The sequence below is a fragment of the Leuresthes tenuis genome, unplaced genomic scaffold (assembly GCF_036924035.1).
Source record: "Leuresthes tenuis unplaced genomic scaffold, fLeuTen1.0.hap1 SCAF_20, whole genome shotgun sequence".
Taxonomy (NCBI): domain Eukaryota; kingdom Metazoa; phylum Chordata; class Actinopteri; order Atheriniformes; family Atherinopsidae; genus Leuresthes; species Leuresthes tenuis.
In genome coordinates this window covers 21,172,013-21,189,795 of record NW_027325374.1, presented here as the reverse complement: position 1 = coordinate 21,189,795, position 17,783 = coordinate 21,172,013, and the positions used below count along the sequence as shown (strand labels likewise).

At 39.6% G+C, this 17,783-nt stretch overlaps 1 protein-coding gene across 1 annotated transcript in view; it reads right to left on the bottom strand.

Annotated features, from left to right (window-relative positions):
* The window catches only part of dnah9 (dynein, axonemal, heavy chain 9), a 137,145-nt gene that overhangs the window by 46,859 nt on the left and 72,503 nt on the right, over nt 1-17,783 (bottom strand). The window contains exons 50-55 of the mRNA XM_072373573.1: nt 16,503-16,665; nt 16,134-16,257; nt 13,491-13,633; nt 11,380-11,541; nt 10,918-11,151; nt 333-413 (exon numbers count right to left, since the gene is read on the bottom strand). Coding sequence (XP_072229674.1) covers nt 333-413; nt 10,918-11,151; nt 11,380-11,541; nt 13,491-13,633; nt 16,134-16,257; nt 16,503-16,665 — 907 coding nt within the window. The remainder of the gene's footprint in view (nt 1-332; nt 414-10,917; nt 11,152-11,379; nt 11,542-13,490; nt 13,634-16,133; nt 16,258-16,502; nt 16,666-17,783) is intronic.

Below are 17,783 nucleotides of genomic sequence, written 5' to 3'. Positions count from 1 at the left end.
GAAAAGATCAGACGTTCAGGCTCAGCTTTCTCTGAACTCACACTGTATGGAACACTTTCCACACGCCACATTAGAAATCTATCTGGGGATTACCCACTGTGAAGGGGACACAGCCGCTTAAAGCTCAAACTTTCATTTATTGGAGCAGTACAGGAGAAATGTCATTCACCTCAATTGTATTGGGGGTGAGAGGTGAAATCTTACCAACAGATAGCTCGCAACCAGGATAAATACAACCAAAACTGTCTGCATAGATAACTGGTAGAGTTAATGCTGGCGGGTCAAGTAAAAAAAAAAAAACTATGTTATATAATATTGAAATATGCTCTTGCCTGAATCAAGTTGTCAGCATCTTCATTCTTCTGCTTGAGTTCCACTTCCTGAGCAGCCAGTTTAGCCTTGAGGTCATCCACCTATCAGAGAAAGACACAAGAAACCAGGAGGTGACGTGAACATTAGCTAGCTGATGTTACTGATCTGGATGATGATCTGGATCAGAAATATATTTGTATTTAAAAACCTGATCTACCTGCAAACATAAACCATCAAGTAATAAATTGAAATTGGAGCTTCAAATCAACAAGATACAACATGGCAAAATCCTACAGACACATTGTTGCAATGACATAAAAAGTACTCTTTCTTTTTAAAGTAAATTTTCTTTTATGTTCTGAAACCTACATTATTTTTACCTTTGCCTTTGTTGGTGGTCATTCATGCATTTTATTAAACATTTTCTGAAACTCCAAACTCAGTTTGGTGTGTCTTGAAAACTGCTCACTCATCTCATCTTCTTTGTGACACTTGCACATCGTTTTCCTGGTACTTGGCAGACAGGCTGTTCCAAGCATCTTTGAACTTGTGCCACTGTTCTGTGAATTTAGTATATCTCTGTATCTTCTGTCTGCTCGTGTAATCTTAGACTGACTCCATGCAGCTGAGATCAGGTCTCTGGATAGACCTCTCCATCTGTTGTGGGTTTCATTGATGTTGTCTTTGTGGCTTAAGATGGTGCTTTGGGATTGTTATTGGGCATTTAGGGTTTACTCGGTAACACTCAGTGATACTGGATATGTCTGATTGTTCAGCTAAGAAGTACTGCAATTACTGTAAGCTGACACAATTTGAAATCACATGGCATTTGAGTCAATAATTGGATCCCCTCTCAATAACTGTAGTATTTTTTAAGTTGACATGCCCAGTGTATAATTTACAAGGCCTGTAGTAGAAATTCACTGTGTTTAAATGACACTGAAAATACATCCAAAACATCCAATAACACAATCCTTTATTTACTCTTTATCACAATACTGGAAGATTATAATGTTATTACAGAACATAAAAAGAGCCTGATGACTGTTGGGGGCATATTTTTTGTCAGGAGAGACCAGGTGAAATGATGAATTGTTCAGCTCAGATGAGGTCCAGCGTGTTAGGTGTGAACCTGGCCATCACCATTACAGTGAATGGTTAATCCAGACAGTGAACTACTGAGGTGGCAGAGAAATAATAAATCAAACCATGTTGTTCACTTTTTATTAGCTCTTGGGCTTTCCCCCCTGCTTCATTGCCACTCCCATATTACCCATGCTGTCAAACCCTCCACATTGATAATGATGTCATTGCTTTGGTCCATTAGTCTTCCTGATTCCTATCTCACTCAGCCAATCAGTCTCTTTCTCACCCTTTTCAAATCTCACTTCTGTTGTCATTCTCCTCCTAGACTATGCGTCATGCAATCCACCTCCTCTTCAAACTCCACCCTCTCCACTCGCCCAATATGGAGCCTCAACAGAAGCCTCAACAGAAGCCCACCACTAGTGTCGAGACTCCAGGCCTTTCCTATCATCCATCATGTCACATTCCATCTTGATGCAGTATGGATCATGGAGCCTAATCGTCAAAATTTCTAATTACTGTACACTAATAAATTTGTGTCAACCTTTCATTTGATCTCTCCTTATTGAAAATGCTGCATAAGAGCATAAGGTGTTCGGGAGATGAAATTTTAAATTGCTACCACCAATGCCTGCTGATAGGAAAAATACTAGCTGACAAGATGACTGTGTCAGAAGAGGATCATTCCAGGATGGCAACACTGTCCAATACTCTATTTGACTTCATTATATCACCTTGAGATGTGGCCAGCAAGTAAAGCTTTTAGTGGAGGCGTGTATGGGCACAACTCAACACTACAAACATAGGGCTGAATGAATCTCTTGTCAAACTACTATACTGTTATGTTGTGAAAGGTGAAAGTAATTTCTGTCTGTAAAGATAGAGAAAAACAAAAGGATTAACATGAGGGGGAGTAATTAACTGAGCAAGGGGGGGGTTTCTGTTAAATAATAAAAGTAGCAATCGCGGTACATATAACAGTAGCCAATAAATCTATGATTAGCATCTAATCGAAGCTCTCAGGTGGATTTGAAGGATTGTTTGTTTGTCTTGACTGAAGCATCACCTGGTTGTATAATTAATACAGCTGCTGACAAAGCTCAATTATAATTTAACCAGACCCAAATATCTCCACAGTTCTTCGAAGTAATAAATATGATTCTGTGGCTGGGAAGGCCTAACAAATTCGCTTAACAATGCTTAGCTTAGCTGATAACATTTTGTGCCCTGCAGGGTATGGCCATGGAGCATGCATGTGACCTTTAATCCATTACGAAGAGAAAATCTTTCACTGTCCAAGCAGATAAAAGGCCAGAAAAAGATGAATGGCATGCATATCTGAAAATAAATTAATAAAAGCTTCCGCATCAAGAGCTACTATCAGCTCACACACACAGAGCCCAAGGACAGTCGTAAAGAAAAATTAAAGCAGCTCCAAACTCCTCATAACTCCCAGACAAACAGGGCTCAGCGATACTGTCCAACTCCATCAAATGTTGCACTAGGGAAATAAAAACTGTTTTTCAAGCTCGTCTTTCAACTAATTAACCAAAGGGAAATCAAGCTGGTGGGGAGAAAACCATGCAAAACAATTGGTTGAATATTAGACCATCACCAAGTGAGCCATCAACATAACAAATAGGCAGGGAGGGGGAGACAGAAGGAGGAGAAGAGAGAAAAGAGACACACTAATTGGTGGAGGATATGGGTAATATTCAATCCATCTGAACTACTTCTGTGTTTATCTACTGCAGATGGAAATCCAAGCAGGAAAAAACATGTCTCTCAGCTCCTGACTGCCTTTATGAAACAACCCACTCGCAGTCCCTGTTGCTGTACATGTAAATTGGAACAACTGTTTCTTAAGGCAAAATATGTTTTGATACCAAGGCAAGAGACTATATCCATTCATCCATGCGTGATGGCTTATGGACTTAAATTCAACAGAGTTTGGGATTTCACTGTTTGACTTGCATTGCCATAGTTACTAAGTATATCCTCATTCATGTAACAAAGAAACATCTGCCTGTTTCCTGTAGTATCCTTTTAAGGGATGCTCCTCCATTCTTTATCCCAGTAAAAGAGCAGTCAGGCCTCAACTGCTTATGGTTAAGAGATTAGGTTAGAGCATTTAACACCTCCACACAGAATTTAGAAAGAACTGCAAAAAAACTGGTGATTGCTAATATTGAGATCACTTTTACTTTTCTTACTTTACCACGAGTGACACTATGACTGTCACCTGTACTCAATGTACTACTAGAAGTAGAAGTTCTCAGATAAGTCTGTCAAGGTAAAAGCCTTTTGTGACAGTTTATTCCTTGAATCCATATGTGTGTCATAATCTGTAAAGCAGACAAGGTTGGAATGACTGTTAACTTCTCACATTCCTTAGATTGTAACTCTGCATCTTGCTTGTCTTGCTCCCAGCTCAAGCTGGTCTTGTTTTGTTCTACACACTGTCTGAAACCTAGACTATTAAGGCCATATTTGAGGACAATTCCTAATAACTATGTCTTTATACCAGCTTTGTCGTCATTGTCAAGCCTCGATTGTGTTGGAAACTTTCCCATATAAGGTCTGGCCTGGGTAAAACCACAAAAAGACAAGTTTTAAGTTCCTAGTCTCACTCTATTAAATTCCTTTGAAGAATGTATCTTAATTTCCACAACAATAATAACTGATATAAATAATTTTCTTCTCTTAATAACCCTTATTTATTGTAAAAGTAGCACTTTTATCACTACCAATGCTAAGCCTAAAGCAAACAAAAATACTGCTAGTGCTACAACACGCGGACGTTTTCAAACTTAAGATGCCAAAGGTGGGACACCACCTGCACGAAACTGCAAGAAAAAGAATGTGTCTTCAAGAGAGCATATGACTCATAAACTTAAACTGCATCTCCCACAGTACCTGAACTTACTTGAACACACACACAGACACTCCAATGCCTTTCTGTAACCCTCGTGGTCCTTGTTTATCATGACCACAGCAACCCCTTATGGGCCCTTCTTGTAAAAAATGTTAAATAACAGGACTTAAAATAGTTCAGCCATCAGTGGATAAGCACCAACAAACACATGGTGCATTAATGGCGGCTTGCTGCTGTAAAGGGTACGCTCTCTAATTAAAAAGCTTCTCAGTTACCATATAATCCATATATATATATATATATATATATATATATATATAAAATGTGTGTGCATGTGTGTGTGTTGGCTTACAGCTACAGTAAAAGCGAGGAGGAAAAACAAAAAACAGGACTCTCTGTGGCTTTCCACACTGACGTCACTTACGTGTGAGAGGTGTTTATGCATGTGTGATTTTGTGCGGGTGGGAATGTGTGGGCCTGTTTATGCAAAGCAGTGGAGATACATGGTATGCCAAAGTGAAATTATGTATGTGTGTGTGGTTTTACATTTACTCACACAGTGCAGTAGGCCCACTATAATTAGGGCTGCTCCACACACAGACTTTGTGTTCCATTATTCACATAGCTCTCTGCTGCAAAGGTGCAGAGACGGTAAACACGGGAACAAATGGTTCCAGGTGTACATATCACAGACAGAAAGACAAACTGATGCAAATAATCACTCCATATAACCAAGGGGAAAAAAATCCAGGTGTTTTGTTCTTTACAAAAGCTTAGTAACATTATCCACTGTGAATATAATATGGAAAAAGTACAGACAGAGCAAACAGTTTGTCACAACCTCTTTTTCTAACACTATTACTCCTCATTACTACAACTATTTATATCGTAATTAGTACAACTGCTACCTCTTCCACGACTATATGAACAAACAATGCATTACTAATTATTCTTATAGTGTTGTTGCTACTACTTTTGCTTCAATTAAGACTGCAAATTATACTGTTCCTGCTCCATCTAACATCATTATACTCTTGCTAATAATAAAAGAAATTGGGGAACTGCTGAAGCTAGGCATCTATCTGTAAGTAGGCCCAGTCAGTGCTAGTCAGTCATGCAGTTTTCTATAGATCTCTCAATAAAACATTAATTTGTGACCCTTTGAGCCTCAGCACAATTGATTCAAAGGACTCACTTGGCTCCCATCTTACAACACCAATTTCAAAATTGTTGTGGTGCTGTGTAATGTTTGAATTGGAAAATATCCTGCAATGATCTGCAAACGTCTTAAACCAATAGTTTATTCACAACTGAACACAGAAAATATTCGACAATTTCATGAACTATAAATATTAAAAAGACGAACAAATAGGAATATCAGCTCATTTGATTTTGATGGCAACAATGTGTCTCAAAAAAAGTTGGGATGGGGTGACAAAAGGCTGAAAAATAAGTAAGAAATAAAAAGAAACTAAAACTTGTTGCAACTAATTAGGGCATCTGGCAACACATCAATAACACCACTGGACATAAAGAGAGCACATTTGAGAGGCAGAGTCTCTCAGATGGAAAGGTGGGCAGAAGTTTGGAAAAGTGCAAAAAACTGCATCTGCAAATCGTGAAACTGTCTGCATAGTTTTCTTAAAAGAAAAACCTGAAATATTCTATTATCAACACTATATAATATCATCAAAAGAAAATTTTGACACATCTCCGTGTGAAAGGAATTTGTGTGAGAATCAGTCCCGGTTTTCCATGGATCTTTGCGCCCTCAGGCGGCTTTGCATTAAAAAGATGCATGACTCTGTAATGGAAATCCCTGCATGGCCTCAGGAACACTTCCAGAATCAATCATCTATGAACACAGTTCGCCTTACCCTCTACAAATGTAGGCTAAATTGCTCTAACACCATATCTGAACATGATCCAGAAATGCTGCCATCTTCTCTGGGCCAAAGCTTATCTAATATTAGCAAAGCATTTTGATGCTGAAATTAATTAAAATCATGGACACCAAGTCCATTTGGCTTCTCATTAGCGCTCATTCAAAAATCCTGCATCTCTGATGGTATGGGGGTTGGAATGGTGCCCAAGAAACAAACAACTTGCACAGCTGGAAAGACTCCATCAGTCCTGAAAGGTATATACAGGTTTCAGAGAAACGTATGCTCTTATCCCATCTTTTTCAGGGAAGGCCTTTCACATGTCAGCAAGACAATGTTAAACCACATACTTGATCTATCACAAAAGCATGGCCTCATAGTAGATAAGTCTGGGTGCTAGACTGGACTGTCTGCAGTCCAGACCAACACAACAAAGAAGAACCAGGGTGGCGGACTAGCTAGAATCCTTTATCAGACAAGAATAGAATAGAATAGAACATTCCTTCCCCAAGATTTCTATGCTCCAGTATAAATAACATGTTTTTTGCAGAATCATTGCATTCTCTTTTTATTCATATTCCAAACAATGTCCCCACCTCTTTGGAATTTGGGTTGCAACATTGGTAAGTGTCACTGAATCCACGTTAGTGCTGTCATAGTGGCTTGTGATTGGTCAGTAAGGCTATAATTGGGGAGATCACACTGTAATGATACAACACTGTAATGATACAACATGTGCTACTGTTCGCCTGTTGTTGCTTCTTCTATTACTACTCGCACTTGTTCTCCTATTGCTTACAATACATAATGAAAAATAACAATTGTCATCGAAACTGAACACTATAAAAAAAACAACATAAAGATAGAGAATAACAGAATACCTGCATATATATTCATGGGGTGGGAGGTGGCAAATGAAAGGGAATTTAACCCTCTAGGGTCTGAGCCCAGAGGGCTCTGGTTGTTTTTGAATACTTTTGATTTTGCCTTTATATACCACAGAATAATGTTTGCCATACCCATGCTTGGTATCTTTTTTTTCTAGTTTGCAATATCAAAATTAATTGTAGTTTGTTTTCTATGGCGCCATAATGACGTCATGCATCTGGCGTGATCGTAGACCTCAGAGGGTTAAAAATAGTTAACTCAACAATCTGATGGAGCAGTGCCGTATTATGCAAAATATCTATTAGTCAGCAAGGGCAGAGATTCTTTTTTCAAGATAAATGTTAGATTGTTACAACCAAAGGTTCAGAAAAAAAAAGAAGACAAAAATTACTCTTAGACTTTATCCTGCTCCCTGGAGCAGCTGAAAGGCCTAGCCCAGTAAATCCTATAGGCCTTCTGAGCATTAGAGACCTTAGTGATGGTATCTGGTGCCTGGTTATGTAAAGCCTTAAATGTAATTAAAGTGGGTTTTGAGATATATAGTAAAAGAAATTCACAACTGCAGAGAGGCTGAGATCAGGAGCATCAGGTTTTGTCAGTATCTTGCATGATGATCATGGGCATTCTGACTACAGGTCAGGTTGAATGTGCTCTACAGCTCTACAATCTACATCACCACTGTAAAGATTGAAGGAATGTTGCTAGTTGGGAAGTTGCTCCACAACAACACACAACTGGAAAAAAAATGTCAGTCCAATAAATTTCTGTATTCTCTTTTAGTTGAGCTTGGAGACATGGTTTTGACAGTTTTCTAAGCTACATTTTGTTTCTTGCTAAAGTTGTTCTTATCCCGCTGCTTACTTTCTTGGTCAAAAATAGAATCTATGAAAATTTTAAACAACATCACAGCTCTGAAAGAACTCATTTGGGAGAGGCTCATACACTTGACTTCTACCTTTGACACTGTGGATCACAGCATTCTCTTACCATGGCTCGATTAATATTTAGACATTAATGGTTCTGCTTTACTGTGTCTTATATTAACAGACAGGTGGTTCTCAGTCCACTTAGACAAATATTCTACAGCTGCAGAGTTCAGAGTGCAGAGTTCCTTAAGACTCCATCCTGGGCCCCTTCTGTTTTCTTTGTATACAATGCCTTTGGGGTCCATTTTTGAGAAAATATTTGATTCCTGTCCACTGCTATGGATGTTAATCCATCTGCTCAGAAGATAAAAACTGTGATTTCATAAAATTCTTATTTTACTACTTTTAGTCCGTCTTACTGTATTGACTTCCCATTATGTTTTATTGTGTTTTTAATTGACTGTTTGATTGTTCTGTAATTTTTAGTTTGTTACATTTAACAGAACTTCGGTGCAACTCATGTTGTTTTAAATGACAGGTAATGTTATAAATGGGCTGACTGTAACTCAGGAGGAGTAGAGCAGTCGCCTACCAATGGGAAGGTCAGTGGTTCAACTTCCAGCTTCCCCAGACCACATGTCAAAGTGTCCTTGGGAAAAACACTGAAGCCCACGATGCCTACTGATGTGTATGAATCAGTGTATGAATGTGAGTAAATGCATAGAAGAAAGCACCGTGTAATACTTAGAACTAAGACCTGCAGTAGGAGTGTGTGAGTGAATGGGTGAATATGGCATGTAGTGTCAAAGAGCTTTGACTTTTCATTATACAAGTAAAGTCAAATTACCATAAAAACAGCGTTGCATTATTTATTGGAGTCTGACCCAGTGATTTGTCCTGTTTACCAACATGTTACAGCAACATCGGCCAGGCAAACTGTAAATGGAAGCAATAAATCCATCTTTAAATCAGCTTTGCCTAATTACCACCATCTGGACCAGTGAACGGTGATCCGGTGGGTAACTGTCCCCTCACAGCATGGAGGCTCCCGGTTCAGATCTCAGCTGGGGTCTATCAGTGTGGAGATGGCATATCACCCGTGTGTGTTCTCTTTGTATACACCGAGTTCCTCCCACAGTACAAAAACACAGTGATTAATTGGCGATGCTAAATTAACCATGGGGGTCGATGTGAGCATGCATGGTTGTTTGTCTCATTTGTCTCTGTGTTGGGCCTGCGACTGACTGGTGACCTCCCCATGGTGTAACCTGCCTCTTGCTTGATTATTACAGAGGCACAGAGCTTAGTAAATGGCTGAAAGGCTAGGACACTGGGACTTTGGAGCCTGGCACTTTTACTGTTACACTGGTCGACTCCCAGCTTCGCCACATGTCGAAGCGTCTTTAGGCAAGAAACTGAACTCCACATTTCGCAGTAATGCAACCATCGCTGTATGAATGTGTACAAAAGAGAAAAAAGCACTGTGTAGCCTGTAAAACTGTACAGACTAAGACATGCTGTATGAGTGTGTGAGTAAATGGTGTAAAAGCATGTGGCATGTGGTGTAAAAGCTGGATTAGAAAAGTGCAATATGTACAATCCCTTTACCATTATACATGAACATTCTTTCAGAGATCACAACTGAGGGAATAAAAGAGTCATGCTGTGATTTAATAAGCTTTGCGGCACACATTGTACTGCTGACTGTGCCACGATTTACCTCCAGACTGATATGTTTGCTGCAAGGACGAGGTGCCACAGGGAGGAGGTAAAAAAAAGGGTGCTTCTCCACTTTTTGTTCATTTATTTGGTCAGCCATGGGAAGATGGTAGCAGAATATATTGATTACCAAGACATGTTGTTCTTAATTTGCTGGTGTTGGCAGGCTGCAGTGGTCATTAATGAAATGAGCTGGCTGCGTGTGTTCACAGGTCAACTCATTGTCAGATCACTCACACAGCTGGCCACTTTTGCACTTTTTCCGGATTGCGTTCTCGTCCTTCGTCAAAATGATGCATCCTCTCTGAGTCATATCTCTGCCCACAGACTGTTGCTAACTTGTTTTGACATTTTCTTCAGTATTCTAAAAGTAGTCCAGTTTTTCATGTTTGAAAAAAGTACATAAACATATAATCCAATAAATAAGATCATTTGGTGTAAACTGTAGACTTATGCATTTGGTCTACAACAAAAAAAAAAGGTGTAGATAAATATCTCTATGAGATAATAGGGATTAACGTGGGGCTTATAAAAAATAATATATAAAACCATTTCTTTTTGACTGAACTTATTCGCTGTGAATTTCCAACGTGGAACAACATGTGAACAAATTATCTAAAGTTTGCTTAATTTTTGTTCTTTTGATATTCTTCTTTTTCCTGATTTATTTGTCTCAAATTGTTAACTCTTTTAATGGTTTCATCATTTTACTCATTTGCCTTTTTGATATTTTCATCAGCGCATTTTTTTTTTTAAATCAAGTCTCTTATTTCTTTTGCTTTGCGGCATTGTAAATGAGGATTCTCACTCAACGGGTTTCAGAGTTTAAATGAAGGTTGAATAAATGAATGAAAATTCAGCTCCTTATTTAGTGGCTGTTTTAACGCAAGCTTTTAGAGGTACTCTGAATTCCTACAAGCTGAGTTCAAATGCTAATTAAAATGACTAAATGGATCCTGTGGGGAGATATTTTTTTATGAATGATGAAAGGAAAGACAGAACTTTTACTCTGAACCTTGAATCCCTGCTAAGAAAAGACTTTGCATTTACAATTTTGCAGCAAAGTCCGTCTGTCTTCAGAAGCCTTTCTAAATTAATCCTGCACTTGGGTCAAGAATATACTCTCAGGTGGCTTTAACGCTGTAAATTTGGGATTGTGGAACACAAACATTCGAATAATGAAAACAATCAGTTGCAGAAATAAATCTGCCGTACTGAATAAATAAATGAATAAACAAATCAGTGAATAAAACAGTAACATTTCCGGCGTGGCCTGAAAGGTCGGTACCTGTGCAGAGGTGCTGCTGAGCTTCTGTAGGCCGCTCTCCAGCCGCTCCATCTTGGTCGTGAGCTCTTTGCTCCTCTGGCCCAGCAGACTGCGATACAGCTTGATCTGCTCCAGGAAAGACTTGGGTGTGGTGTAGTTGTAGCGTCTCTCATTAGCCAGGTACTCCTTTGATGTTTGATTGACACTCATATGGACGTAAGCCATGAATTTGCTCACTGACTGCTTCACCCGAGGCTGCATTAATTAAAAAAGTGACAGAACTAGTTACTTGACATAAAAAGCTGCTGATAGTGCAGATTTAGCTGAAAAGAAATATTTCGTGTGGGTCAGGCTTGGAATTTAATTTCCGTGGTCTTTAGTCTGCTCTTAAAATTATTATCACATCCATTGTGTCACAGTCATTAACATCCTTTTTGTTGGCGACCTCATCCCTGTGTGTATTCAAATTCAAGCTGTTCTCACTTCTATGTTCTCCACTTCTTGCAGGAACCTGAAGCTGACCGACTCCAGTGCCTCCTGTGGCCACTCGTGGAACCAGTCGATGGCTGTGCAGTTGACCACGGCGGGGAACTTCCTGCTGCGGACCCTCAGTTTACTTCCCACTGGAGAGAAACAGAGAGCCACCTGCAGAATGTGCACACATGTTAGGACAGATATGCACACCAAGGTCACAAACAATCCAGAATCCACAAACACAGTCATACGTAGATTAAAGTCATAGTGTTTTCTCTGTGAGTGTGTGGAAAAGCTTGCTAAGATTAACACTGTTTCTTGGTCAAAAGAGGCGATGGAGAACTGTGCATTAATTATCTGCAGCTCTGTCATTAAGCCCATAAAGCTTCCAGCAAGCATGTGAGTTAAAGTAGTGTGCTGAGCTGTGGGCTATGTCAGACTGATTTTCACTGCTGGAGACTAACAGCTGTCTCATTGAGAGGCTCAGCCAGATGCTCGATATGATTAAACCGAAGAAACAAACAAGCAGAAGGCACACCCAAAGACACCACTGATGCTAATAAATCAACTCAGGGGAAAGAAGAAGACACAGAAGCATGCAAAAGTCTGAGCAACCGCTGCTTAAATCCCCCTTCCTGTGATTAGCTAATGAGCTAAAGATGAAAATTTTTATCTTAAATCAAATTTGAAACATTTTAACATTTCCTGTTTGAAAACAAATTCAAAAAGAGGAAAAGTTTGCATGGTTAGTGCTGAGCAGCACCTTTGAAAGTTTCTGGGATCTGAGGGATTTCTGTTGCTCGGTATTAGTATTGAAATAAGTCATTACAGTGTCTCAAGTCTCTGTTTATGAGTGAATGTGATGGTCTGGACCCAAAAAAAGTATATTTGCCTACTCTACCGGCAAAAGGCTTCTAGTTCTGCGGAACACTTGCATGCAGTGCCTTTCTCTTGAGAGTCTCTTGTAGATTTTGAAGTGTGTCTAGGATTATTCTCTTATTGATGTTTTTCTTTCAAAATTTTATGTCATTTGTTGAATCTATTCCTTCCTCTATCACTGTAATGTTCCCTGCGCCTCTGGCTGCAACACAAGCCCAGAGCGTGAGCAAATCCAACTTTGTGCTTAACAATTCCAGATATATTCTCGGCATCATGACTCGTTTTTTCCTGATTAACATTTCTTTGCTCATTTCAGCTATAAAGTTCTATTTACCTTCCTCAGCTTATTTGACTCGTGTGGGTTTTGCAGCGGTGGAGCAGTCCCCTACCTTTTCAGAATCGCCTGAATATCTCTGAACGTTTTCAACAGCAGTTTTGACCACATCTTCCAACCACATCTATCAGTTAGAACCACTAATCAAAAATAATTCCAAAGCATGTATGATTTTGACCCAGTTTGCAAACTGGCACCTTACAGACAGCACTGCATGCTAAAACACATCCTCAGCAAACTTTATGCAATGAATGAAGCTGGCCAGCAATTCTGGAAAAGTGCTTTTTCCATCTGAAAAATAAAATACAATTTTGAGCGAGAAAACCAAACAATCAGAAATCCACTCTTTAGAAGACTGCGCCTGCGGGAATGCCTTCCTTATTTATTCAGTCTCAGACCCACTGAGGCTTGTGCTGGGAGTGAGATGGGGGCGGTGGTGGTGGATGCACACTATAATAATGACAGGATAAGCAGCCCTCTAGAACCTCTCCATCCTCAGGGGGAACAAAGCGGCTACACATTGGTAAAATTATCTGAAGTCAAATGGCGGCAATTCCGCTCATGCTGGTGATTTATAACAACGTCCACTGCCTCCCAATGTATTCAAGTTCATATGAAAGTGTCAGCAAAGAAAATTGTCTGGGGAGAGACTTCATCATACAGCCAGATGTTTATCCAAGTATGAGGGTTTTTTTATTTTTTATTTAGGAATGGTAAATTAGAGTGTGAGGTGGCAAGCTATTGGTGTATTAAGACATGATGGAGATCAAATAAAGCTGCAGCTCTGTGAGAAAGATTAATGATACACTCCACCCCAGAAGAGAGCCATATCAAACAGCTGTTTATGAAAGAATACTTGAGAAATTCACAGTAGCAAACAGGTTTTTGTTTTATCCGACTGCTTCACCTTGAGCTGCCTGCGAACACGTTCGATGAAGAATTTCCAGCAGTTTTCTCTCGTATCCATCAATCCCAAGCTGCGGACATCTGGCCTCATGCTGGCAATGATGTTCTCCACCTCGTCATCTGGAAACAGGTCAGAAATCTCCCCTGCATGGGGAAAAAATGAATCGCATTACTGCGAGACCACCAAGTTTCACAGGCAGAAGACGCTGTGTGTTTTTTCTCTAAATGAGTCACACTCTCAAGAAATTTCTTATCTTGACAGGATCTGAGCTGCCACTGAGAGCCGAGTCTGTTAAATCAAATCTAGGAGTGTTAATAGAGGTGGTGGCTGCAGGAGTTCATACGGAGGACTTATGCTAATGCAGAGATCTGATTTGAGTCACAGCCTCTGATCTAAGGAGCAAAAGATGTGCATGGAATGTGTATGTCATCGTATGTGTGTGTGTTGAGTCTAAAAATGATCAGTAAGTCTGATGTAAGTTTAGGTGCTTGTGATCAAGCGCCCTTTTTTTCATCTTTACTTCCCGACCTAATTCCTGCTGCTTCCTGCTTCTTGCTCTCGTATGATGATAAGACTCAAAAATAATCCTTGCGGGGCATTTGTAAGCTGGCCCGATATTCATATCATACTGCATACTACATATTTTCTTTCAGTGCGTGTCAGCTAACTTTTATTTCATAACAGAGTGTCAACAAAAAAATGCTGTGGAACAGTAAGAATATGTTAACAATAAGATTTTACAATCAAATACACTAAATCTGTATTATGAGCATGTGTATTCACACTGATGAAAAGAGCTGCTGTTAACAATGCTGACATATAAGTGACTATTGCTGATTCTTGTTTTTTCATTAGGGTGGTGTCGGATGAGGATCGACAGAAAGGGTGTTTTGACTGCTGACAGCCTCTTTGAAAGTTTAAAAAAAGTTTTAAGATAACGGTGAACAGCAGCCAAAAGAAGCAATGAAACAGAATTAATGGGAAATGGTGCCTCCTTGTTTCACAGTTGTCTTGAGTCAGTTACATTCAAGACATCATCATTTGGCAACCTAATGAGAGCAGATGAAAGGGAGACTCTTGAGGGATGCAACAGCCTGCAGAGTGAGGGTGTGTTTCCAAAAAAACAATCTGCCAGCATGTTTGCAGGCAGCTAACTGCTGTTGCCTGATTGATGACACTGACCTATTCAAGCAGAAAAAGGCACCTAACTTAAGGGATGAACCAGCTGTGTGTCTACACATAACAGACAACTTAGCAAAGAACCATGTTTTAAAATGTATCTTTAGGCTCTTTGTAACTACATGCCTTTCCAAAAGACATGAACACAGTTCAACAAACATGAAATAGTATTTTTTCACCATATTTTTTAGTTGAAAACTTGGCATATTTAAGTACAGTACGCAGAGTGTCCTTAAATATTTGAGGAAACTACATATGTGAGGAATAAAAGAAGAGGTGTCAGACCTAAAAAATATCTATAGCAGATGAACAGTGTTTGAAAGTTAAGAAGTCTTACTAAAAGGAAGGTAAAGAGGGAGAAAAGGCTGATGTAAGCAAAATGCACTGAAAATCTGTGGCAACAGGTCTTATGGAGGGATGAATCTTACCTAGATCCTGGACCTCAACATTATTGAAGCAGTGTGGGATCATCTGACAGAGAACAGAACAAAAGGCAGCCAACATCTAAAGAAGAGCTTTGGAACTTCGGTACTTCAAGAAGCCTGAAGAACTATTCCTGAAGACTAGTTCAAGAAATATGTCAAAGAGGGTTCAGGCCATGTTGAAGAATAAAGGTTCTCATATCAAATATTGATCTTAAAAGCCTGTTAGAATTGTACAAACTCTTTTGTCTAATATTCTGTATTTTGTACTTGATTCAATAAATCACTGCAAATATTTTTCATTTTCTTGGCAATATATAAAGAAATGAGGGGGTTTTGAGTACTCTTGGTAAGCTAAAAAGGCTAACGACAGATAAATCAGTAACATCTTAAATCATTCCATTGTTAATTTGTTTTTCCATGTGTTGGAGGCAGCTAGAGAATGAGTCGGAAAAGGCAAAGAGCTCCTCTGGTGAAGGAAGATGTGCGATGGAATGTTTTACATTTGTAATCTGTGACATCCTAATAAGCAGCTTAACGGTACCCTGGTGTATCACAATAAGTGCATTAGCTGAAGTTTCATACTGGAACCTTTAGTGTTGAAACAATTAAAGTGTGACTGTGCTATGGTTTATAAGTTTAACTTAAGGGATAACTTTTAACTCTTTTAACAAACAATGACTGACTTTAATATTCAGATCTGTAACAGACACTCTTTCAAACCTGCATTTAATGTGATGTATTACTCTTCCTCTGTTCCTCTAATACTAAGCTACTGAACCGACATTAGCCTCACTTAGTAGTAATTCTCTATTCCCAGGAAAATATTTCCATTCATGATATCATGTTTTGCTCCCTCAAAATGTCAAGTATAAATCCAGGCGTGACTCTCAGCCTGGCTTTCAGTTCCTCACAACGATGTGCTGTAGCTGATGAGTAATGCTGCAGAAATGGCACTGCAGTGATTTGTTGCCGTGGCAAACCAAAACCATTTCTCACTCGCAAAACACGACACACAGTAATTAGCGAAGCCTGCTGTTACCCGATGCCAGCAGATCGTTGACCAGAACGAGGAACTTCTCGTCTGCCACTTGGGCGTCGGTCATTAGGAGCACGGTGCCAATATTCTTCACGCCAGCTTTGATGTAGAGGGACGCCAGGTCACTCTGGGTGACAGAGAAAGACAAAGAACAGGAGTGGGAGAGTGACACGCATAATGAGACTGGGAGATTTCTTATTTTGCAGTGAAACATGCCTGAGCATACTGTGTGGGTTATCATTCACATACAGTAACAGTTATGTCTCAATTTTATTATGTAAAAAAAGAAAAAAATCACATTTAAATATTTCAATGGCTTAATATGAGTCTAATGATTTCTTCAGGTGGATCTTTTCAATGTCCTCTTCTAACCTTTAGGTCAGTGATGCCATAGCCTTTTCTCAAGGTGATCTGAAAAACCTCTAGATTGGAGATGAAGGCAGCCAGTCGGGTCAGACTCTGCTTGCCGCTGCCGCCCACTCCGACAAGCAGCGCATTACCCCGTGGAGACTCCAGGATTCGGTTTATTCGGCAGCTACATGTGGAGGAGCAGACAGTCGGGGCGGGGAATGAGGAACGAGAGGTGTGAGGGGTAGAATCGGTGGAGAGGAGAGATAAAAAGGTGGGGAGGGAAGGCTGGATGAAGACGGTGTCTGACTCATATGACAAACAGCTAAAGACACAGAAAAACAGGGATTTTCAATCTGTTCTTCTCTCCGTTCTTTCATTAAGGCTTAACAAACAAAATGAACAAACATTACTCAGAATTTCCCCGGACTCCAGAGAACCTTTATGCCTTCAGCAAGGCAAGAATGTGTTGCAGTGTTTCTTCATTTTGAAACGATTACATGATTCCATTATCGCTTCCTTTATTCCATTTATGTTATGGAAAGGAAGATACCAGCACAGCTCTCACATTTCCACTGCTGTCATGTTTAACGCATCGAGAAAAATCTCAGTTGTTTTCCTCACTTTCGGTTAAGCTGACCATTTGAATTCTACTGTTTAATAATAATAGTTAGCCGCTTACAAGCCCTGCAGTTTCAAAGATGATTTAACAACTTTCAGTGCCTACACATCAGTCGACATTTAGACTTCTTACTGGAGGCACCAACCAGTATTTGAGCTTTCATCTCTTTTACTTCAGCTGCTTTCAGTGTTAAAGGTCATATCACTTGTTTCTATGACTCAGCCACAAATAGACACTTGAGCTACTTTTATATTCAGATGAGTTTATTTGTTTTCATCTAATACTCTTTAAATGTTAATAAAGACGCTTCAGCTGATTTAATCTACAACCCCAATTTAAAACAAACTAGGAAGCTGTGTAAAATGGAAATGAAACACAATGATTTGCAAATGTCATGGTCTATTATTTTATTCACAATAGATTTTAGCTCATCTTCAATTTGATGGCAGTAATCATCAAAAAGTCTCAAAAGCCCCTCTTCTTTTAGCAACAGTCTGTAAATGTCTGAGAACGGAGGACCGGCTGCTGGACCTTTGGGAGGGGAATGTTGTTCCTTTCTTGTCTGATACAGCTGCTCAACAGTCCTTGCTCTTTTGTGTCTGATGTGCTCATGATGCTAATGATGATGTGCTAGGTGTTTTAGGGCAGTGTACGGGCTGGACTGCAGGCAGTCTGCAGATGCT